The sequence below is a fragment of the Vespa mandarinia genome, chromosome 11 (assembly GCF_050613455.1).
Source record: "Vespa mandarinia isolate Hongniang chromosome 11, ASM5061345v1, whole genome shotgun sequence".
In the NCBI taxonomy this organism is placed as follows: domain Eukaryota; kingdom Metazoa; phylum Arthropoda; class Insecta; order Hymenoptera; family Vespidae; genus Vespa; species Vespa mandarinia.
In genome coordinates this window covers 2,669,096-2,693,601 of record NC_140820.1, presented here as the reverse complement: position 1 = coordinate 2,693,601, position 24,506 = coordinate 2,669,096, and the positions used below count along the sequence as shown (strand labels likewise).

Here is a 24,506-nt window from a genome sequence, read left to right as displayed (position 1 = left end):
AATGGAGGAACGAGGTATTGGTAAAACGGTGTGGTGATCAAGAGATAGCATTAAAGTGTGTACAAACAAAGTTTAAATATGGGTATTTTAAGGTAAATGGAAGGCGTAGAGGTAAATAGGGTATTCACCGGGAAGCCCGTAGCATCGTAGAAGCCTTATAAGGGCTCGTTGAAGGAGGTCTAGACGGGTCTACTAGGAAAAGACTGCGTAGGAGCGAACGATATCGGTATTGCATTCACGGGGCTTTCTTCGTGTCGCCAATACGAGTGCCACAAAAAACGTCTTGTCCTTCTTTTTCTAGCGCTACCGCATAACCTACTAATGCGCTTTCGAGCTTTTCGAATAAAAATCGACGAGCTTTCTAACGATCGGATAAAAAGCGTTACTCGTTTACAAAAAAAAAAAAAAAAAAAAAAAAAAAAAAAAAAAAAAAAAGAAAAAAAAAAAGATATTCATGCAAATATGTGCGTAATAAAATGAACTTAAGAAAAGATGAAATTCCATTTATCTAATAATATATTTACAACAAAATACGAATATAATATATAGTCTTTTGAAAAATCATAAGAAAAAAAAAAAAGAGAGAAAAAACAAACGAGTGACATAGTCCACGATTAATTCATGTAATAAATTAAAATCCAGTAATAAAAAATGGTCAAACAAATGGTCGATGTAAATAATAGTACGAGCCATTGAGAGAGAAAACACATCGCACCGTAGGTGGTCCAAACGATCCTTTGTATCACATAACGGACTCCGTTGCGTTCTTTCCTTTTTTCTTTTTTTTTTTCTTTCTCCTTTCAATGGTAATTAACTCGCACGTATAATCAAAGGACTAGGTATGAAGAGGGTATATGCATTTAGGGCGTCTAAAGGGCTTTGAAGCTGGCCGATACAAATGATTCAGCATGCGGGGCTCAGTATCCCAGGCGTCATTAATCCTCATTGCTAGCTGACGGCCACAGTAGACGTGCAGTTTACTAGTATGTGATTGATATGATAACCGACTCTCAAGATAGATCCTTACCTATTTCGACTACGTTAGAAGGAGTATGACGAACATGTCATCGATGAAGCGACATCGTTTCTCATATATCTATACCACGGCTAACCACGGACCAAGTAAGGAAGAGAAGTACATCTTGACGGGCGATCGATAGTACGACATTCTTTTTTTATATCTTATTGTATTGCTCCGAGCAACGTGAGCGTTCTATAAGAAAGTATCGAAGAGGGAAAAAAGAATGTACTACTCTACTCACCGGCCATGATGGGGTCCAACGTTTCCGCTATCAAAACTCGAGCTGGCTGTAATGTCGGCATCTGGGATCGCCCTGGACTCCATTCCTAAGGGTGCGATGCATTGTGCTGAAAACGAAAAAAAAAAGGGAGATTCGGTTACGTACGCTTCTACGATACTCCTCCTTTGATCAATATGATTTTCTGAAAGACTTTTATAACACGCGATACCTATGATCGATCCCATTCTAAAAATAGTTACCATTTCTATAGATGGTATCGTTCGAGAAGGATCAGAGAAGTTTGATTCGTTAACGGTAGTTTTAAATCGCCATTTATCCTAGACCCAAATTTTCAGTACATCAAAGAGATGTTGATTGCTCCGCACGTCGAGATTACAGCGCGAGAAAGTTCTCAAGAAAAACGGATAATATTGGTGGCGTCGGCTCAATTCGCTCTCGTAAACTCAATAAATTCAAGTAGGAAATCCAACTCCGACTGGGCTGTAACGACAGCTGTTTCCTGAATCATCGCCAGGCACGTCAACGATTATCGAGCTCGTTTACTCGTGCAACGACCTTAAATCCACAAACTTTCTTCTCTACCCCCTCCTCCCACCTACCCCTCTGCCGTACACTTTCTCCTACTGAGTTTTCTGTCCCGTCACGGAAGGCTGCCGAGACCACGTAAATAAGTGAGCTTGTAAATTGTCTTTTTTTTTCATCTTTCTCTAAAAGACTCGTCCAAAACTTGGAATGCGAAGAGATAAAATTTCATTGCCACTTATAACATTTCACGTTTTGCAAAAGGAAGTATCATTATTTAATAAAACCCTTTGAATTAGTTCTCTCTCTCTCTCTCTCTCTCTCTCTCTCTCTCTCTCTCTCTCTTTCTCTCTATTTTCCAACGTTTACTTTACAGAGAAGACTCTATTTACGTTTTACTTTAAACGACGCTGAAAAAATAAATTCAGTATTAAAAGTCTTGACAAGGATGATGAAAGAGAAATAAAAATTTTGGTCTCCTTTGAAAAGTAATCGGTAACAGTACAATTTCTGAAGTATCCTAATACGACAGAGACATTACGAAATTGCTTAGTTTAACGTGATTAAAATTATTCAGAATGTATTTTATGCGATTGAAAATTCTTAGGGAAATACTACTTCGTAGACAATTTTCTTAAACCTTCGTATAAAAATGGGATTTTGCTTAGGGATAACAAACGAACTTGTGTCTCTTTATGAAAGGCAGGTTCGATTCCTGTATTTATAGACATCCTGGAAAAGAGGTAAGGAGGAGAGAAGGCAAAGGGGGAAGGGGAGAGGGAGAGAGAGAGAGAGAGAGAGAGAGAGAGAAAGTACTAGAAGGAAAAGAAAAAGAAGAAGTAAGTTATGCGACGTTTGGCCCGCCTCAGCCACTCGTTCGGTCACCATAACTCTCGAGAAGTGACAGCTCCGAACGGAAGGGTGGGCACCGCCCTCATCCATCCGCGAGAAGAGGGAAATTGAATGCCCTTGCAACCCTCTTCGCGAGATTCTTCTTCTTCTTCTTCTTCTTCTTCTTCTTCTTCCTCTTTCTCTTCTTCTCTTCTTCTCTACTTCTCTTTTTCTTCTTCATCTTTTCTCTTCCGCTGTCAAACTGATAAGCGCTTCCCTCTGAAGAAGGCTTTTCGAATCTTCGTATGTTCTCGAAGAAGGCATTTTCTATGAGACAAGAGCACCCACTCTTTACTCCCTATTTCTTTTTTTTTTTTTCATTTTTCTTTTTTCTTTTTTCTTTTTTTTTCGTTTTTGTCGTTCTACAAAAAATTGATCAATTTCAGTTCGCAAAAATACTTTAATCGTAAAGTAACAAAATATATCTAGACAATATTTTCGAGACAATATTTCATTCAAATTTAATTGCTAAATCAATCATTGCTAATTGTTAAATCTATTATTAAATTGTTCAATATTCAATGTTCAAAAAGAAATGAAATAATTTTACTGATATATTTTGAACAAAATATCTCGGTACAAAATATCCCTTTCGTTTGAACAAATTCAGAAATGACGAAGTCAGGAATGTGGTATACTAAGAAAACGTTTATGAAGGTGCTAATTATTTGAAGCAACAGGATCGCCGGCCTTGCGTTTTCTATGCCACGAAGGAAGGTGCCCTTTTTCTGCTTGCGTCAGAGTAAAATGGCTGAAGGAAATGAAGTGAGGGAAAATTTTCACAACGTCCTGGGTTCTCTTTCCCTTTCTCTTTCTCTCTCTCTCTCTCTCTCTCTCTCTCTCTTTCTCTTTCTCTCTCTTTCTCTCTGTTTCTCTCTGTTTCTTCTATCTCAGGCGGATTTAATAATTTTGCCTTGGCCCCTTGCCTTTGTTAACCCGGTGATTATTATTAATGACTGTGTACGCGGTCCAGACCGTGGTCTTCGCTCTCCGTCTCTTTCACCCTTCCTCCTTTTACATGTTTTCCTCGTTCAACGGCGTGAATGTAAATTAATTACCTACTCTCTCGATCTTAGCGAAAAACATATTAAGCGGCCTGCCTTATTACGCCGTGATATTAACGTATAAATCATGTCTTGCTTTAAATACTATCCACAAATGTTTTCCCTTTTCTTTTTTAAACTACAGAAGAAAGTTCCTCAGGCACGAAACGTGTACGATCGATCGACTCTGTTCTTTACGATAATGCGCTTTCACCATTTCAACAAAAAATTCATTAAGATTAAAAATAATGTTTTCCATATCCAAGTGATGAACGTTTCTTGAATTTAACTTCTTAGCATGTATTAACATGGCTAAGATGTATTAACACGAATTCAACAACGAGAAAAAATGGTAAAAATACTTTTTCGGAAACGAAGAATAAAATCTTTTGTTAGAAGAGACACGAACGTTTTCCTTTTCTAATATGAATAGTAGACGAAATGGCTTTTCCTCGGTCGTATTATGTTACTGTCTAACACTTTATTCGCTTAACAAAATTAGCAGGTGCCCACCTGCTGCACTGTATTTTCCATCTCTTCGTTTCTGTCTCTATCTTTTTCTGTTTCACCGAGAACACGGAACCCCTTTCGTGCGGGCCAGTGAAATTAGAATAAATGTTTGGAAGAGCGATGACCTCAAAAGAAGTTCATGCTTTCCCTTTGGGCAACGTGGTCGTGTTCTAGTGCTATCTCTCCCTCTCTACCTCCCCCACCCCTCCTCTCTTTCTCTCTCTCTCTCTCTCTCTCTCTCTCTTTCTTTCTCTGTGTGTCCCTTTCCCTCACTTTCTTTCTCTCTATTCGTGCCCATTGTCGAGGTCCAAGGGAGCCATTTTCGCCTCTTTCAGGAAAAACAAACAGCCTCGGCCGTAGGTTGTTGGAAGGGAAAGGTAGTGGTGGCGTTAGGTGGTGAACCGAAGGCGCATGCTCTTTGTCGTTTCTCTTTCTGGCGCCGCGACGGCTGGAAAAACGGAAGTACTACTTTTACGCGACCCTTCCGTCCCTCCTCAGGCGTCCTGCTGCCCGAGCCTTTTCTTCCATCGGTCCTTTTACACCCTTCTCCACAAGATCCCTTGGGCGAACCGACCCGCCCCTCGTCAGACTCGAAATCACCGTCTCGAGTTGCATGCGTTGCTTACCTCTCGAGGGGACGCGAGACGCCAACCCCTTTGTGCCGAGCGTACCATGTGTTTTGCGTTTGCCTTCGTGGCCTGGATTTATGAAAATACTCGCTCTACTAGCGACGTAAATCGTGCTTATTAAGAATACCGAGATATTCTATCATCCTCTCGGGTATTCTCTTGAATATATATATATATCTCTTTTGTTTATTTTATTGAAATTGTTAAATTTATTTAGTTCTATAATATATGAGAAATTAGTTTGCACTAAAATTGTGCTCATAAAAGTAACGGAAGTTAATAGAAGTTCGAATTTAGTACGAAGGCAATAGTCAACTTTCACAATTAAATTAGGCCTACTGTTATCAGGTAATTACATAAGAGTCTCGGGAGTCTTCTAAATAGTAATCCAACTACTTGCTCTAGGTTGGAAACTTTCTTAATTATGATTACTGATAATATTCCCAATGCAAGAAACTTAACTAAAAGTTAAAATCGACCAGTTGACCCGAATCAAACTGCTATAATGTCAGAGCGAACGATCGAACGATAACGCTATAATCGTCAGGTTGTTATGTTAATGCGTCAAAGAGCAAGCTGATAATTTCGTATCCAACGGTTGCGGATCTAATGGATTTGCGAATAATTGAGGAAGGAGACTGGGGAGAGTTGGAATGGGAAGGACGACGACTCGAGGGATGACAATAGCATAATGTGCGCGTGCGTACGTGCGAGAGAGAAAGAGAGAGCAAGAGAGAGAGAGAGAGAGAGCGAGAGAGAGAAAGAGAGAGAGAGAGAGAGAGAGAGAGAGAGAAAGGGCTTTTCGCGTAACGGTTCTCCATCCAGGACACGCGCTCGTCATGTCAGTCCGGCTGCGTGTTGTCGACGCGATGGAAACTCCTGTGCACGTTTGTGCAATCATCCACCGTACCGTGCACAAGCAAACATAAGTATGTATGTGTATGCGTATTGTTAGCCCAAGTACATGCTCTGTCTCAATCTAAACCTACGCGCCTCCTATCTAACCTACGCCTAGATTGAGATCTACTTGGTTGTACCACCATGCTGAACAAATACTCTTACGAATATGTAAACCTACACAACTATTTTAATATTTATCGTACGTTTTCGCACACATGTAAATCTATAAATGACATTCTAGGGCTCTAATGAATTTCAATTCATGTTTCATTGATTAACGAAGAGTAATAAGAACCATTGAATTGTCGTGTTAATGTTTGATCCGATTAGAACTTCGCTTAAACCTTTCCATACTGTCGGCCATCATAATATTTGATTTGTATTTCGTGTTTAACTTGTTCTAGATCTATATTTCTGATGGCCGTCTTATATTTTTCTTTTTTTTTTTTTTTTTTTTTTTGATTTGATAAGAAAGAATATATCGAAGTAATATTATTTTTAACTATCGCATAACATTAATAATAATTTTTAACGCGAAATATTAATGATAAATTATCAAAAATATCTACTCTAAATAATCGTGAAATCGAACACTCTATTGAAAGATTCACAACAGAGAATGATGAGCAATAAATTCATATTAGTCAAGCACGGTAGAGGGAAGCAGTTCGTGTCCCCCCGAAAGCAACAACCCCTCTGAAACGTTTCTGCACGATGTACATGCATAGCAGAACGCGTTCGCCGCTTGCAGACCGCAATCCAACCGACGGACAACATGTTTATGTATCGCCAGTAACATTAACATTGCAATTTATGCGCGCTTTAACTGCGTACCCTTCTCCCCGAAACTCTCCCATTCTCCTGTCTCTCTCTCTCTCTCTCCCTCTTCCTCTCTCTCCCTCCCTCTCTCTACCTCCCTCTCTCTCTCTCTTTCTGTCTCTTTCTTTCATATATGCATAGGCGTACTCACTTTTGCTCGATTTCCCTCTGTCTCTTTCTGAACCGAGTTGCTTAACACGACCGCGAACTTACTAACGTGGTTCAATGTACAACTTTACTCGGCGTGGGTTGTAACGGGGGTAGGACAGAGGATGGAGGGTGAAAAGCGAGAATCACACTCTTTGGGTTGTCCCGTAGTGTTTCGGTTCTTCTCGCAAAGCCTTTGAATTCGTTTCGTCGATGCTATTTATATTTCGGCATACGCGCGTGCCACAGAGAGTTCGTTTAATTCGTCTTCCACCCCCGCCCTCTTCTTGTCCTGTTAAGCGTTCGCCTCGACCGAAATACGCCGCCGGCGACGATAATCGTGACGCGTTTCGTTCGTCGCTGAACGAGGCTTTCAGAAGTACGATCTTTCTTTTATTTCCTTTATATTTCTTTCCTTTTCATTTTTTTTATTTGTGGAACTGATACTGAAAATATTTATAGGGATGTAAATTTCACGGAAGGATATCTTTACGAATAGGCCTCGTTTTGTATTTATTCCAATGAATAATACTTAATTCTTATCTGTAAAATTGGATGAGTAATCAACGAAGGATAAATAATAAAAAAAAAAAGAATATAATATATTTCTTTCCATTTATTTCTATATATTCAAATGAAATAATTTCGATTCTTTTACTATTTTTTTTTTTTTTTTTTTTTTTTTTTTTAAGTCCAACGGGGATGTAAATAATCGACATATGAAAGATTTTGAGTCGTTCAAATTGTTCTTTCAAGAATGTTACGCATATGGAACAACTTCAACTCGATCGATCTCCATACTCTTCGATATCTAAGTTTCCAGCACGATTTTGTGATGGAAAGAATCTAAAAAGCCCTTTTCACGTGCGACTTGACTGAATGCACGTCGAATACTTTACAAGTTTCCCAGGTTGTTTGCTTAATGCGTACGAGGGTGGTTCAGTGAGAGGAAGGTTCTCGTTGCCCATGAAGTCAATGGAATGGAAAGCGTGTAAAAGCCCGAAGCTGAGGTTTAAACGCAACCCACAAGGATCACCCTACAACGAGCCACTTTTGCCTGTTTTTATCGAATCGAAGGAGAACGTTAAAGGCAGCTTCGAAATTATGACTTTAAAGATAAATACGGTGTTATAAATTTGTTTAAAAATGGAAAACCTTTGTATAGATAGTAATCAGTCGTAAAATCTTTCGTTTCTACTACTTACATATGTCTATAGATCGTCCAGGCGAACAGGACAAAATAAGAAGTAAAATCTGTAGGATCCAGGTTCTCAGATAACGTGAGTCCATATTGATGTCACTAAAACTCGTAGTCATCGAACCTTCATAACCGCTACTCCTGAAAGAAGAAAAGTAAAGATTAAAAACATATAAGCTTATATAGCATGAATCTATTTATATGATCATTTTCTATATACTGATCAAGAAAGTAGATTATTTATTTGTTTTTTTTTTTTTTTAATATCGTTATTGTTCAAACTTGTTTAAATTTTATTGAAAAATTATAATATTGTCTACCGATAATCTTTATTACTCGTAGGAACCAAGCACGATTAAACGAGTAAGATGCTTCTTCCTGTATAACCGAAAGGAAGAGGGAAAGTTTAGCAGTTTCTTGAGGTCAAAAAAAAAAGAAAAAAAAAAGAGGTAAGGGGCCCCTTCGGCAGCCCTCGTACTTTTGCCAGGGTGAAATGGTACGCTCGGTATCGGACAGATATACGAGCGGCGTAGGAGCTATGGACAAAGAGCTACATTCACGCCAACAGCCATTACGCATCATTATCGAGATTAGGATCACCAGTTCGAGAAAAGGAAAGAGAGAGAGAGAGAGAGAAAGAGAAAGAGAGAAAGAGAGAGAGAGAGAGAGAGAGAGAGAGAGAGAGAAAGAGTCGAAGAACTGCGGGTTGCAGTAGAGCCTGAATTCTTCTACGAGCTTATATGTATTCGAATGGAAGAAGAAGAAGAAGAAGGAGAAGGAGAAGGAGGAGAAGGAGAAGAAAGATGGAGAACTTAAGAAGGAAAGGCCAAACTGTATTTTATTCTTGGTGGTGCCGTCTTGGCGCGGACTAAGAAAAAAGTCACGAAGTAGGAGGGTTAGTCAAGGGAGGTACCTTCAACGGGGAATGGAAGAGGTCTCACTTTTTGACCAATTAACTTCAGTTTCGTTGGCCACGTTCATTCCGATGCTTATCCATTAAGTTTAGGAAACCACTCTCTATATGTTTCTGTTACTTAACATGTCATGAAAAACATGTTCCAGACGATGTGATCTTTTTTTTTTTGGATCGCGAATTCGTCGAAAGCGAAGATTTACGAGAAACGACCGATAGTCAGTCGAGAAAATCTTTCACGATCGTTAAATCACATATCGTTAAGTGACAATAGTAAATTTGAACTTTTTAACGAATATTTGTGCGACATGATTTTTTTTTTTTTTTCAAAATTCTAGATATAGATTTTATTGAAATTTGTAGAAAATTTTCTATAATATTCTGAGACGGTCGATTGAGATATCGTTTCGCAATGGTGGTTACTCGCGTCGGTACCAGTGTCGACGATGGCGCGATCACAATGCGAAGGAGATCGATTAGCCGACACGGTAATTAAGGTCCTAGGGTTCATCCAACCTAGAGGTCTACTCGAGTAGACTAGTCGCCTCTGTTGGAGACGTGCGTTCCACTTGGAACCGGTTGAATCAGCTCGTAGACGATCGATCCTTTGCTTCTGCGAATATCGTTCCTGTTAACTTAACGATACTACGACTGAATTACGACTCTTCTCTCTATCATTTTATCAAGATCGAAGAAACCAGTCGACAATTTTGCTTTGATGAAATTTTACCGAATACTATCACGATCGTGAACATTAAAATGAGATTTTTACGATCGTTGAAATTGCTACGTCACATTGCCATTACTTATGCGTTCCATTCATTTCAACGAAAACACGACACTTTCAGAAATATCCAAGATCGAGTACTCGGAACAGAGAAAGAATTTTTCCTAATGCTACCTCTTGAAACGGCGGCGACGTTACGTCTAGCGTAAAACGTTCACGCGATATGCTTCAAGAGTGAGGAAGAAATTACGTGGATTTAGAGTCCCGTTTGTTCGAGCTTCGTAGCACGCTCCGTACGAAACGTATACCTCCATCTTTCATCCGCTCGAGCAAGTCTTACCGTTTGCTCTACCGTTTTACCACCATCGCAACTACCAACCAACATTGGAGATTACAAAACCTTTTACCAAAAGGCTTTTACTTACATAGTAAAAACGCATAAAAGACTTTGGATGTATGTTCAAGTGAATTTACTTGAAGATTTTCAAAGGGGGAGGGGGGAGTGGGGGGTGAGGGAAAAGAAAAAAAAGAAAAAAAGAAACAAAAAGAAAAAAAAAACACAGAAAAAAGAAATATATCGATGTTGATAAATGGAAATAAAATTTACTAGTATTCGTAATTTTTCAAGAATTCAAAGAGACGTAAAATAAAACCGCAAAGTCTAATTACGAGTGGTCCCTTTGACTACCGTATGGCATAGGTGCGGATACTATGGTGTAGTACCGCTGCTGGCACTGATGTTTATCTTCAAGCACGAGCGATGGGATGGTCAAGATGGCAGAGCGTGTCTTTCCTATTTATTCCTCGCGCAAAACCGGTACGGCTTGTCCACCGTCAGGACGAAAAAATGAAAATGCAGTAGTCCATGATCCAGCCGGAGGATAGTAACTCCCTTTCTACCATCCCTCTTTTTAGATTCACATACACCGTATGGCGCAGAGCATTAGATCAAAGTCTCCTTCGTATTAATTTTCACAAAAGTCGGTACTTCGAGTTGTAGGTAATTTATCGAACAGACGTTCTCGACTAAATCGTTAGAAACTCTTTCATACGATCTTTCTCTTTCTTTCTTTGGCTCAACGGCAGCATAGCCATTCCATAATTCAACCCAAATATTCGCCTACATTCCTTTGCACCGTCGCTTTTAGAAGGTTAGCTACAACGAGTGTGTATGTGAGCTTGTCTGTGGGCCAAACTTTATCACATAAGAGTCTCTGTGTTCTCTAGCATACTGTCCTTCCCTTTTCCCCTCTCTTACCAACACATGCCAGTTTACAGATGCGGGTTATAAGAACGTCTACGTACAATGCACGCGACTCCAAGGCTGACCCTGGAGAAGGAGAAAGAAGAGAAGAAAGGTGGTGGTAGTGGTGGAGAGGTAACGAGGGTTGGGTGTTGGTGTCCCTCTAGAAGAGGGTCGGCTAGGGAGGCGGTCGGTGTAGTAGGGCCATGAATTATGCAGTTCGCCGCGGGCTAGGGCCTCGCACGAGGATAGACTGAGGGATGGGTGGGGGCAGGTATGAGGCCATGCTGTGATGGTAGGGGTTGTTAGAAAGAGAGAAACGTTGAGAACGAGATAGAAGAGATAGAGGAAGAGAGAGGGACAGAAAGCAAAAGGTTGGTACAAAGGGAGAGGGAAAAAGAGAGAGAAAGAGAGAGAGAGAGAGAGAGAGAGAGAAAGAGAAAGATAGAAAAGTGGAGGCTATACTTACTCGGTCCAGAGCCACTTTACCCTTACCACTCTCCCTACTACCTTTCGGCTCTTTTACCCGACAAACTCCACCTGCGCCTCTAGCTTCCAACGCTTTCGACCACGTCCGACCCCATCATTCCCCCTTTTACTTCTTCTCCAACCCGACACTTTGACTCGGCCGATTGAAATTTTCATACCGATACGTCTGCCGGCCCAGTTTATGTTTCGAATAGGGCTGAAATGCACGTCCGCAGACACTTATAGCAACTTCACATACTCTTTTTCTCTTTCTTGCCTTCTTTCTCTATAGACGTCCTTACCTCCTTGCTTTGCACTTTTCTTGGATTGGTCTGTCTGCTTCTCTCTCTCTCTCTCTCTCTCTCTCTCTCTCTCTCTCTCTTTCTCTCTCTCTCCTCTCTATCTATCTCTTTTTCTTTCTTTATTCTCGTCTGTATTTTGTGTCTGTTTTTTTCCCGCCACGCTTTATTGTGCAGAATAAAAGAGATAGGGTTGAAGTTTGCATCCTAGAAAGTACATTCTCCTGCTTTTTAGACTCTACGCGAGAATCTTAGACTCTTCTTGGAATACTCGAGAGGTGTTCCGTAGATACAAAGAGGAAAACGTGAGATGAGAAGAAAATATAGATTATTCCGACCATTCTTCTTCCTGAAGTTATATCTTTACGAACAAAAGTCTTATAGAACAAAAGTCTTAAAAAAAAAAAAAAAAAAAAAAAAAGAGAAAGAAAAAAGAAAAAAAAAAGTGAAAATGATTAGCATTCAAATACATCATCTGTCTTATCGAACAAAATCTCTCTCTCTCTCTCTCTCTCTCTCTCTCTCTCTATCTATCTATCTATCTTTCTCTTTTTCTATGAGTATCATTACTAAATATCTACACATTATGGTTGAAATGTTTTCTCCAGGAAAACAAAGATCAACCCTTATAGTTGAATGCCAATTGAAGTCGTGAGACCGACGTCGAAGGTAAACTGCATGGGCCCGACGAATCCCCCGTAGACGAAAATCAAACAATCCGGAGAAGCGAAACGGCCTAAGGGATTAATCCGTTATTCGGTGTTCCACCAGGAGAAACCAATCGATCGAAGCGAACCCAATGGAACGAGTTGCTCGTTCGCAACACCGATCGCCGAAGAATTATTATCCGGTGCGATGACAAAGCGGAGATAGGAAGACTCGAAGAACTCGTTCGATTCTTGCTCCTGGCCGATTAATTATTGCCGAGTAATGAGCAAGGTGCGTTGATATCTCAAAAAGGAAATGAAAGAAAAAGACAGACAGGGAGAAAAAGAGAGAGAGAGAGAGAGGAAGGGAGAAAAAAAAATGAGAACCGGAGAAACTCGATATCTTTAGCGAGATCTTTTCTCTTTCTTCTTCGTTTTTTCTTCAACAATCTCTCTCTTTCTTCTGTCCTTAGAAATCGTTTATTCGTGTTTAACGGAGCCCCGACAGTTCGACGAAACTTTTCGAAGCTCTCAGACGAAAGGCGTTACCTTCGGAGAAAAACCGATGGGCAAAGCGTTGCAACTTCGTACAAGGGAATGCTTTTGCATTGCGACGCTTACAACGTCGTTGAAAAAAAAAAATAAAAGAAAAAGAAAAAAAAAAAGAAAGGAAAAAGAAGAAGAAGAAGAAGAAAAGAAAGAAAAAAAAAGAGAGAAAGAAAGAAAGAAACGAAAGAGATCCGAAGAAAGAAGGAGAAAAGAAAGAAATAAAGAAAGAAAGAAAGAAAGAAAGAAATAAGGAAAGGGAAAGAGTTGGAGAGTTATATATTTACGTAATTCTTTTTCTCAAACCCAAGCTTTTATTGAAAAGTAACGCGATTAAATTCCTATTAATGACTTTTTAATTACTATACAATTGGATTATACATTATCTGATTAAATTTCGAAATTTAAAAATTATCAATGAACGTTCGGTATCGCTTTTATAATGAAGTAAAGAACGAATACTTTAGAAACGCATTTACAACTAATTCGAATACTTCTATGATGATGAAAAATATCAAATATCTAGTGAGGCATAAAAAAGAGAAGTATCGATAGAAAAATACAGGGATAAATAGATAAAGAGAGAGAGAGAGAGAGAGAGAGAGAAAGAGAGGTACAGAAAGAGTTAAGCTAACCAGGATAAATTGGGTCGAAGTCTCACGGCCTCTTTAGCAGCGTGAATGGTAGAGCTGACTAAGCCGGTGGGAAAACTCTTGCCTTCCCTGAAAGATCGTGTCGACGATGTGTTCCGATCAACCTCGGCATCGACTTTGAATAAACGTGGAATAAATTACGATTGAGTCAGGAGTAAAAAATGATATGAAAAGAAAAGGACGGAGAATGATTTCAACAAGACATAGGTATCATATCTTTGAAAAAGTTCGACTTATATCGGCCTTACGAGTACAGAATCGAAATGCTCATGGAATTGGAAGGAACGACCGATCTACCCCGTATGCAAATACTCTGTGCGAGACTCTCGAAGGTATGGAAATTGAAGAAAGAGAAAAGGAAAAGAATAGAAAGAGGAAAAGAAAGAAAGAAATTGAGAGAGAGAGAGAGAGAGAGAGAGAGAGGAAGAGAAGGAAATGCGCACGAGTGGCTCTAATCCGTCCTTCAGGGAAGCTTAAGCCCGTCTTCGTGTACCATTCTCGGAGAATACCGTTTAAGTGTCGTCCGTCTGGGGGTCCTCCACTCGAGTAAATATTTAGGAATTTTTCAAGAGCCCCGGAGTGCCTAAGAAAACAGTTTATTTCGTAGGAAAGAGGGATCCTTCCCTCTCACCGTTGAGTACGTATACGCTTGGGAGTCCGACTTTTCGAAAGCTCGAATCCTTCCTCGTCATTGTCAAATGGCCACGATGTGTGCTGCGCGACTATGCCGTTGGCAGTGCGCCTTTGCGTGTAAAAAATATTTGAAAATGGTAGATGAGCGGGGAGGAAAAGGAAGTGGTAGAAAGAAGAACGAGGAAAAAAAGGGGGGACACACGTGGGGTGTTGTGCATCCTTCAAAGATTATCCTATCTCCTGACTCCCTATATAAAGCTTTTGTAGATCGGCCTACGTTCCTACCTTTTTTATTTTTTCTAAAGCGCTTCGTGTTTATCGTTCCTCGGGCTCCTCCACTCGACTGATCTTTCAACGTGGAAGGGATCTCCAAACTGGCTTACCTGCAACAAACGAATTCCGTTTTTTGTTACTGGGGTAGATAGATATTTTTTTGCATTTGCAGTGCACGCCACAGTTGTTTCGTGATACGTTAGTTTAAAGGGGAGTATTATAGAGTATCTATTTAATTTAATTTCTCTCTCTCTCTCTCTCTCTCTCTCTTTGGTTTTTTCTTTCTCCCTCTTCTTTTTTTTTCTTTTTTCCTTTTTTCCTGAATTTCTTGCTGGTCTATTCAATGCTATCATCTTTTACATTGAGACGAATGAAATTTCGATCATGCCGATCGATCGAATTGGATATAAATAGAGACGAGACAACCAGCAAATAGTTTAAAATTGACTCGATGTTTATGATCAAATCGATTTTCTATTCGCAGCTGCACCGTTTCGAGCTTTCGATTGCGCACGAGAGAAAAGGGGGAAAGCGAGAGATCGAATAGAAAGAGGGAAAGAGAGACAAAAAGAGAAATAGAGGAAGAGAGGAAGAGAGAGAGAGAGAAAGAGTGATAGGCTGATATAGAGCATCGTCGCCGGTGTAAATCATCGAGAGCGATCCCAGAGTAACTGCAATAAACGCTTAATTACGTGCAATAAGTAATCAAAGCGATTAAGCTTTATAATGCCATGCGTGCAATTAGTAACGCGCTCGTAATCTAAATTTAGTTTCACTGAGCGTCGAATGGTCACGCTTTCGTTCATGAAATTCACAAGCGACTAGACCGATACGGGTATTCACATAGCTTTCATCGATTGCTCTTATTGGATTTTAATTGCAATACCTTTCACGATTTTCCATTTGACCGCACCGTAGAGAAATTAAAATTAATAAATTATATCATAAATTCGTTAAATTTTCATAAAATTTAATAGCGAATTCTTATGATGAATTGTAAAGAAAAAAGAAAAAAAAAATATAGAAAAGAAAAAAGGAACTTAAGAAAGACATAGTGTCCTTGAATTCATCGGGTCGTATCTTCGATATAAAAGGATGAAGGATTCAATAAAAAGGAGTCTCCTTAGGAACAATTTTAGTGGCACTACAGGAGGTACTCTCTGTCTTCCAAGAAGCAACGTTTTTATCGTTGATTTCGAACGACTCCGAATCAGTCAATACGTGCGCGCATCCTCAATGAAAGTCGCGCGCCCGTTGAATAATGCCGAGAATTCGTGGAAGGGGAAAAAAGAAAGAAAAAGAAGAAGACTCGGAGAAGCCAAAAGAGTAACAGAGAAGAATAATAAAAAGAAGAAGAAGAAGAAGAGGAGGAGGAGGAGGAAGAGGAGGAGGAAGAAGAAGAAGAAGAAGAAGAAGAAGAAGAAGAAGCAAGACGGTTGCCAAAGCAGCCGGCGTCTCAATGAACTCCCTCGAGGAGTGGGTGTCTCGTTAAAATGGATCTCGCGACACCGTAGCGACCGCCATCTTTGTCCTTCGTCCTCATAGAAGCGCCAGCTGTTCGAGAAAGCGAAAAGATGCGACTTCCCTGAGCTTGAAGTTACTAATCCTAACCACGCGCTATATCTCTCTCTCTCTTTCTCTCAACTTTTTTCTTCCTTTTTCTTTCTTGTCCAAAATCTCATACTATATTTACCAGTATAATAAATTACGAGTTAGATTTCCCGAGATGGAAAACAACGTGCAGATTTTTCGTCGTTGCTCCTTTATCGAAAGTCCAGTAAACAAGAATAAGACCAGATTAGAAACGTGAGACGTAAGTGCTGTTTTCTCTGAACTCCATTCGTCTTCGACTTCTTTCTCTTTCTCTCTCTGTCTCCCTCTCTCTCTCTCTCTCTCTCTATATATATATATATATATATATATATATATATCTTTCTTTCTCCTCTTTATCTTGCACAGGAAAGGCAGAAAGAAGATGTTACAACGAGGATGAGAAAGAGGACTTGGAACCTATGGAGGTTCATCTTCTCAAGTAGAGTCGTTACTTTCTTTTCCTTCGCTTCCACGTTACGTTTCGGTCCACCCTTGTAAACATCCCTTCGCTCAAACACGTTATCTCGACGAATGAAGGATATTACCTTCGTACAGCGAACTCTCTATTCCCCGGACCGCTTTTGCTCGTTCAACCTTGGGCTTTGGGTTCACTTAATTCCTCTTTGCTCAAAGTGCGCATCGCCGATTGCTCGACCCTTTCCACTCTTTTCTCTTTTCTGGCTTTTTTTTGGACCGTTGCTTTTCATTGTGCCCCGAGGAAAAAATCTCGAATATCTTCTCTCTCTCTATCTCTCTCTCTCTCTCTCTTGCTTCGCTTTCTTTTAAAGATCGTACTCTCGATCGACTTACATACGTCTCAATACGTATCGTTTGAAATAATCTGTTCCAGTGGAATATTTAAATTCGAATGATTCTAACGAGTAAAACTTTATAAATACAGCATCCCAAGCGTAAACCTCAATTTCAGAACCAAGATAAATTATAGGTCTTACGATCTTCAGCAAAACATTTAACCCACTAAACCTATCGATAGTCCGATCACGAATTATCATAATTTCAAGCTTGAGCATCGTTGAAAGATTTTGATCTCAAAGGAACGAGAGTATTGGATGCGTTTGATGACTAATGCACGTTCTCGTTTACCAGGACGAAATCCTGGATGGATCGAGACTGGGTGGAATCGCGGTTTGCGTGCGTGCTCGTAGACACGCACTTATACACCAATTCCCTGAACAATGCGCGGATCCAGGAGGCCCGCCCGAGCCGGCCCGTAAGGCACGATATATACGCTGCTGAATGACGAGCATTCGAGCGAATGGGACCAATCAGGCTGATTGGCCGAGCGGTATTTACATTTCTGCGGGTGAGGGCCGCTTGAGGCTGCCACCAGGAGATTCGGAGAGAATGTTGAAACCCAGCATAGACATAACGTATCGTGGTGTACATGGTACTGTACAAATCCCAGAACGATGAAAGCTTCGAAGTAGATGAGATGCAGAAAAGCACTTCGACGAATATTACTGATGCGTATGCATTTCTCGATATCGCTCAACAAAAGGTGCCCTCGTTTTAGAGTTCTTTCTTTCTTTTTTTCTTTCTTCCTTTTTTTTTCCTAACATCCGTTCTCTTGTTTTTAATTTTTATCGCATATGCTGGATAGCTTGAAATGCTCTCGTCGATGTCACTCGAGTCGCGTTCGACAACCCCAAGTTTACCGAGTACCAAAAAGCGGCTAATTAATAACCCCGGGTAACAAGGAACAGATGGAACGGTAGAAAGTCGACTAGCAACAGACGCTCCGCACTACGCTTGATCGGTGGACCGATGTACAACCATAGGTACACGTATATGTGTGTCTGTTTGCACGTGTACCAGTTCTCTACTCAAACGTCGTTCCTATTATTGCGCACGTGTGGTCCGGATGGTCGCGTGCATGCTATTAGCGAAAAGGAGTGTCTAGAGGGTAACCGGTCCATCTACCGAAACGTCTGCTATAACTGACATCTCGTCTTGGTTAAACGGAAGAATCTTCCTTAGTCAATGATGTTTCATTTCCGGTTCACTAGCTTTTAGTCAAATTTTGTATTTAATTTTTCAATTGGCTGACATATGATGTATTTTTTTTTTTTTCTTTCACTTTGTTTAATGCAATATATTAGTCATGCGGAAAGCAAAAAATTTGTCTTGATTTTATTGAACAAAAAAAAAAAAAAAAAAGAAAAAAGGATTGATCGTGGTTTTGAACGTAGAAGAGCAACGAATATTCGACCCATCTCAGCTCAGTAGGATGCCGAAACTGGTCCGTTCGGATCAGCGTCTTTTCAACAAAAAAAAAAAAAAAAGAAAAAAGAAAGAAAAAGAAAAGAAAGAAAAAAGAACGTCACACCTATTGTATTCGCGTTCCAATTTTGTGTCACGATTAACGTTCATCCGTGATATCTTCACCACAAAGCCCTGGGCATTGTGTTGAAATAATTCCTTTACCTTTTCTTCTTCTTCTTCTTCTTCTTCTTCTTCTTTTTCTTCTTATTCCTATTCTTTTTACCTTCAGAGCCGACGGTTTATTACGTGTCAGAAGAGATCACACGGCTTTTTTATTCTTGATACGGTTTCGTGCCTCCGTCGAATTTCATTTATCCGATCAATGATTTTGATAAAAATATATCTTAAGTTGACTTCAGGTATTATAAATCCTTTGTATAAAATTAAAAAAGAGATTGTCATTTTATTTGACTTAATTTAAATATAATTATTTAAAAAAAAAAAATAACTTTATACATATATATATATATATATATATATATATATATATATATATATATATAAGATTTGATCTGGCTAATCAAGTATTACTATACAATATTTTTTTTTGTTTGAAATTTATTTAACAACTGAAAGAAATGTTTCAAAGAAATTCAAAACTTCTGAAATAAAAAGAGAAAATCAAGAATTCTGAGGGCTGATGTATTCGAAATGATCTTACGCGGCGTTTTTTTCATGATTCTTATCAAGCGCAAATCCTACTTTATTGCAAGTAGCATTCTTATTAGGAGGACTCCGGTTTTTCCTACTCTGCCTCTATTTCCTCATTTTCCGTCTGCCCTTGTCTTCCTCATTCCATTTCGCGATATATAAGAGGATTTAGAAAAGTGCTACCATCGTTAGAATAACAGATCATGTTCATTAATGCAAAATCCTCTTCTTGTGATATGCTCGACTAATAGTATCTCACTATACTTCCTTTATCAACCGTCTAAATTTCCATGCAAACTTGGAAAAAAATTCTGAAACAAAACCGATAACGGAAGTGATACCAGAAAAGTTCGTTGGCACGAGTAACGTCGTATCGAGGAATCAAGTTACAATTCGATGCTGAGAGAAATAAAGAGAGCCCAAAAGATTTTGCAAATTTCGAACACAATGATTCGAGTTTGTACACGTTAATAATCCGTTTATAGTATCGATCGTAAAGGGAAAGTTATAATAATCTGTGTGACGGGAAGTCTCTCATAGAGAGATAAAGAGAAAGAGAGAGAGAGAGAGAGAGAGAGAGAGAGAGACAGACAGACGCTTTTTGGAGGCTGTATCCAACTGGAATTTCAGTTCTGCCAACCCCTACTGTCCTTTCGTCGGTTGGAGAAAGAGAAGTAAAAGGGACGAAGAGAGGAGAAAGGGCTAGCGCTAGCAGAGACAGAGGGGTTGTTTTCGTGCAATGGCACGACGTGTCTACTATAGTGTGTATGGGTTAGTGCTCACGGTATCAAACCCTCCGCGTGCCTAGAATTCCCTCGGTAATTGCATCGCGTGGCGCCACGCCAGAACGATTGCATTTTCTGTAAGCGCGTCACACTATAAATGGTAAAAAGATCGTATTTCTATTCTTCTTCTCATTTACCCTTTCTCGATATCCATTTTTCCTTTTTTCATTTTAACTTCTCTATTTATTTCTCGATAGGACTTTATTGAGATCTGATATTCGATCAAAAATGTCTATTTAAAATGTTACAATGTGAAATGTGATAATATCTTTCAATAAAAATAATATTTCTTAAAGTCAGCAAAATAATTGTTAGATATTAAAAATAATGACAATGTTTTTACTTGTAAGATATGAAGTTTCAAGTAACAGGAATCAAGAAGATTCTAGTTACTAAAATCTATAAAGATCTAAAATGTTTCCAATTCTAACTAACCGTTCGTTTAGTAATACCTTGCGAGTTTTCTAGTACTTAAAGTATATTTGAACGATCTATAATCGTAAGCATCTTAAAGATACTTTGATGTACTCCTGAGAATACTTCGTGGAAAGAGCACTGTTAAAAGTATTTCTTGTTATTTATAACTTCACTTTCAGCGTTTAAAGGAAACGTCGAATTAGAAACTAAGTGTGACTTGGAATGACCAACATTTTATAACCTTTAATCTTTAGAATTCTCACGAGATGGTGCTTATTATCAAATTAAACTCATACCTGTGAATTTATAAAATTGTTAAATTTTTTTTTTTTTTTTTTTTTTTTTTTTAACATCACATTACGCATTATTTATTACATAATAAATATATTAATTTATTTACTTGTCCTTAACTTGCGCGCTTTATTTTCTTTCTGACGCGCCTTTGGAAAGATGAATCCTGTCGATCTCACGTTACTGTTCTATATAAAGGAAAGAAACACTTTGAACGTGAAATGTCTAGGGGTTCTGTCGAGGGATAAAGCGACGAGTTTCGAGTTACTAGACAAGCGCAGTAGTTTGCCAGACTGGCGAACTTCGAGGTGTCGATGTATTACTGCGATTTCGATGGACAATACCGTTCAATCTCCTGAAATATTATACGGACGATTGTCTGAAAGAAAAACGAGAACGGCCAGGTCTTCTCGAAGTTACGAAGGGCTCGACAAACTTCCCATTAACAACTTTTCTATCAATGTATTTTCTTTCCCGATTAAAAAATGTAAATCTGTAGAGAGACAGGGAGATTCTCTGTTCTTTGTTAATAGTTCTCTCCAGTTCAAATGAGATACACTCGGTGACTATTAAAATGCTAGAATCGAGCAGTAACAGTTCCTAGTTAAATAAGGCAAATCCTCGACGATGGTGAAATTCTTTTTCATACCAAAGACAGCCGCAAAATAAAATAAAAGGAAAAATCGTAATTTGTAGAAAATTACTTTCCTCCGTCGTACTTTTCAATTTCCCTTAAGACTAGGAAAATTGAAAAGTTATGTTCTTCAAGAAAAGAAAACATTCGAATTATCTACGTTGAAATAATATTGGCCATTATTCGAAATAATTATACATTATATATATATATTTATAAATATTAAATTATAGAAATGTATACGATGAATTAATACTATTATTATAAAATTTATATTATGCTATTTTAACTCGTATAACTATCTCGTAACAACTATTTCATATTCATTGTTAAAAAGATTTGAAAAATAATGGTGGTAGGGATGACGAGTCCAGCATAGACGGAAACAAACGTTTGCGATTCGTTTGACGCGAGGCTCACCTTGCAGGGATATTGCGAGCCACGGAGAGCTCGACGAGCGGTTGCAATAAAAATGCCTCGTGCAATAGAAAAGGGAGGATACAATGGGAACACAATGGGCACGAGTGGATGGTGGCTATGCGACGTGGGGGATGAGAGTAAAAAGGTGTGGGCCACGCTCCTCGACGTTGCAACAATTGGCGGTGTTCCTGTACCAGCTACGGTGCAATCTCATTCGCGTTCTTTCGCATGAACGAACATAGAGAGGGAGAAAAGAAGAATAAAGGTGGTAAAGGGGAGATTTAGGACAGACAATTCTTGCCTATTTCTTTATTGATTTTACTTTCATCATTGAATCACCATTATTTTATAATCATTTTTAACATAAGTAACTTTTATTTATTAATATTCAAATATAAAATCTTTCATATTTAATAATTTTTCTATATATTAAATATCAGTTTATCAAACAAAGAATTCCATTAAATATCAGTTCATATCACTTGAACAGTAACAGTCCGTTCTTTAAAGAAACGCGATTTTAAATAGCAAAGGGTCGAAGCTGGAGGGTTGGGAATGCGATAAGCACTCGATCAAAGGCTCGTTGAACGCGTCAGAGACGTGAACTCGAGAGACGAATAGATATCTCGCGGGGAGGAAACTGGAGCATAGATAAGCCGGCCGTCAACCACAGAGGAGTGAGAGGGAGAGAAACGGAGATAGAGGCAGAAGAGAAGAAGGGAGAGAGACAGACAGAGAGAGAGAGAGAGAGAGAGAGAGAGAGAGAGAGAGCAAGCGTTCGCGGTTGTCGGTACTCGTGCGAATCGTCTGCCCGTGAATGTTACGCTATGTCGAGGGCTTTCTCTGTCGTTTACATGAAACACAGCAGTAAATTTAGATCAGAGTCAGCACACTCGTCGCAAGCCCTACGTCCTCCTACAAAGATTCGTCCGTTTCGGCGAATTTTTCAAAAGTAATTTTAGATGTAATAAATATCTCGAGTTTGTTCCCTCCAACACTTTCGCTAATCGTTTCAGGCAAATGTTTTCTTCGAATTCGTAGTCGAAACTACCAGGGTCTACGACGACTGTACCACGGCGAAGGAGTAAGATAATTGGCAAGCCGACTCGGCAGAAGCTTGAAAACGATATTCCCTAATCCGACAGGGGACAATTATCTGGTCCGTCAGAGCAAGACTCACGAATACACGTAAGACAAGCGTGTAAACTTGAGGAACGGTGAGTGACGGTGCATACTTAAATTTAGTAACAACTTGCTAATGCCGGCTTTTCCGACATGACCTTGGCTCAAACCCATGAACCGTCCCAACTATCTGTCCGTCTGAATAAATAGTATAACGGTGGCGCCGACGAATTATTCTGATTTAGTAACTGCGGTGACTTCTTTTCAAAGTCAACGAAATCCAGAATGATTCGTATGTTCACTATTAAACACGAGCACGATATTAATGGAAAAAGATATTCAATTGATATAAAATAATTAATATAGTATAGAATAGAAATATGCGAATCAGTAATTAATACATGTATCATTCAATAGATCAATTTCGAATGGAATTTGTATGTCCTATAAATAACCAATAGATATCCTCTATGACTAGATTATACGTACGATACAATTAGAAAATGGATCTAGTATGAAGCTGTTAGTGCGTATATCACGATCACCTGAGTTCGATCGACAGATCGATAGACTAAGGGACAAACGATCGCGTCTAGACACACGATCAATTAGTCTCGAGAGCCGGCTGATGCCGTAGGAACACGTCAGTTTCGCGGCATGCCTCATGATCGGAACATAAACGACGCGTCGAACGCACATCTTGCCAAGACGTAGAGTAGCATCGACATCTCGCTCGAATACCACCGCGTCTAGTAAAAGTCAGGATCATGTCTTTTTTTTTTTTTTTTTTATCTTCACATCAACATCAAGAAGACACGAGAAAAATAAAATCAAATGTTATGTCAATGCCATCTAAAACGATTTATAAAAGCAATAATCAATTCCAATCAATCTTCATAACTTATTTTTTATTTTTTATTTTTTCTTTTTTATGCCTAGCAATATTGTTCGATATATAATTGATGTAGTGAAATTTTATATTTTTATTAAGGTTTAATTCGCAACCAATCCTGAACTTATCCGTACATCGATATTAAAATATTTGACCAAACATGTTTCTGATTTTTCATTTAATTTTCAATCATAATCATTACGACATTTCGTCCTATCCAATTAAAAGTTGACGATTAAATTCTTCGTATGAATAAGTAAAGATAGAGAGAAAAAAAGAAAGAGAGAGAGAGAGAGAGAGAGAGAGATATGTCTGACCACGTTCTTTCAGCTTAGATAATGTACTTTATTAAATGCCGTTTTTCGAGCCTATTAATTAAAGTTCATGCGCGTGGCAAGAAGAGCAGGTGGCATCGTTTTTCCCCGCTCGTTATGGAATGAGGGAGAGATATTTTCTCTCCCTCGTCACTTCCCATACAACAAGCTCAAAGATATATATTTAGAGCAGAGCCATAGCTCGTTTCTTCTCCCCATCTTCACCTTCTTCTATCTCTCTCTCTCTTTATCTTTCTCTCTCTCTCTCTCTCTTTCTCTCTTTATCTTTGGGCTCCAATCGTCCCTAGTTTTCGTATTATCTCTATTCTACTGCCTAGAAAGACTACTTTCGCCTTGTTAGTAAAGTAAATATCGCATCGAATAGTTTGGCATTAGTGCATCTGCTTCTCACGATGCTAACAAAAATGGTTCGTCATTGAACAAGTCGAAGGAAGAAAGCTTGTGAACCTGGCCAATGGGAACGTCAGGTTGCTGCAACTTTGAAACACACGTTACTCCAGACAATTAGACGACGATCTAAGCTCGTGACCGTTCCTATCCTAAACAAATAGGCTTACGATGATCCGTAATGGGATGACGGCATGTCACATGGTGTCTCGTATAAATCCTTTTACGTTACGTTTCCTTGTCGTAGAAGGGACTACAGCAGGTAGGAGAAAACTGGAGCGTAACGAACCGAGATCGAAAATAAATCCGAAGGAAGCCGATAGAGTCGTCAGTGTCATCGCGAAAAATCCCAAGTTGAAGGAAGGTCTGATGT

At 39.1% G+C, this 24,506-nt stretch overlaps 1 protein-coding gene across 3 annotated transcripts in view; it reads right to left on the bottom strand.

The window, feature by feature from the left end:
* LOC118441537 (discoidin domain-containing receptor 2) overlaps positions 1-24,506 on the bottom strand; it is an 84,587-nt gene that overhangs the window by 17,334 nt on the left and 42,747 nt on the right. For 2 of the 3 annotated variants that reach the window (XR_014982757.1, XM_035866077.2), the window contains exons 2-4: positions 14,336-14,433; positions 7,929-8,062; positions 1,263-1,368 (exon numbers count right to left, since the gene is read on the bottom strand). Coding sequence is in view for 2 of the 3 variants with exons in the window: in XM_035866077.2 (XP_035721970.1) it covers positions 1,263-1,368; positions 7,929-8,040 (218 nt within the window). In the remaining variant the exon portion in view is untranslated. The remainder of the gene's footprint in view (positions 1-1,262; positions 1,369-7,928; positions 8,063-14,335; positions 14,434-24,506) is intronic. The other variant, XM_035866076.2, reaches the window with a different exon arrangement.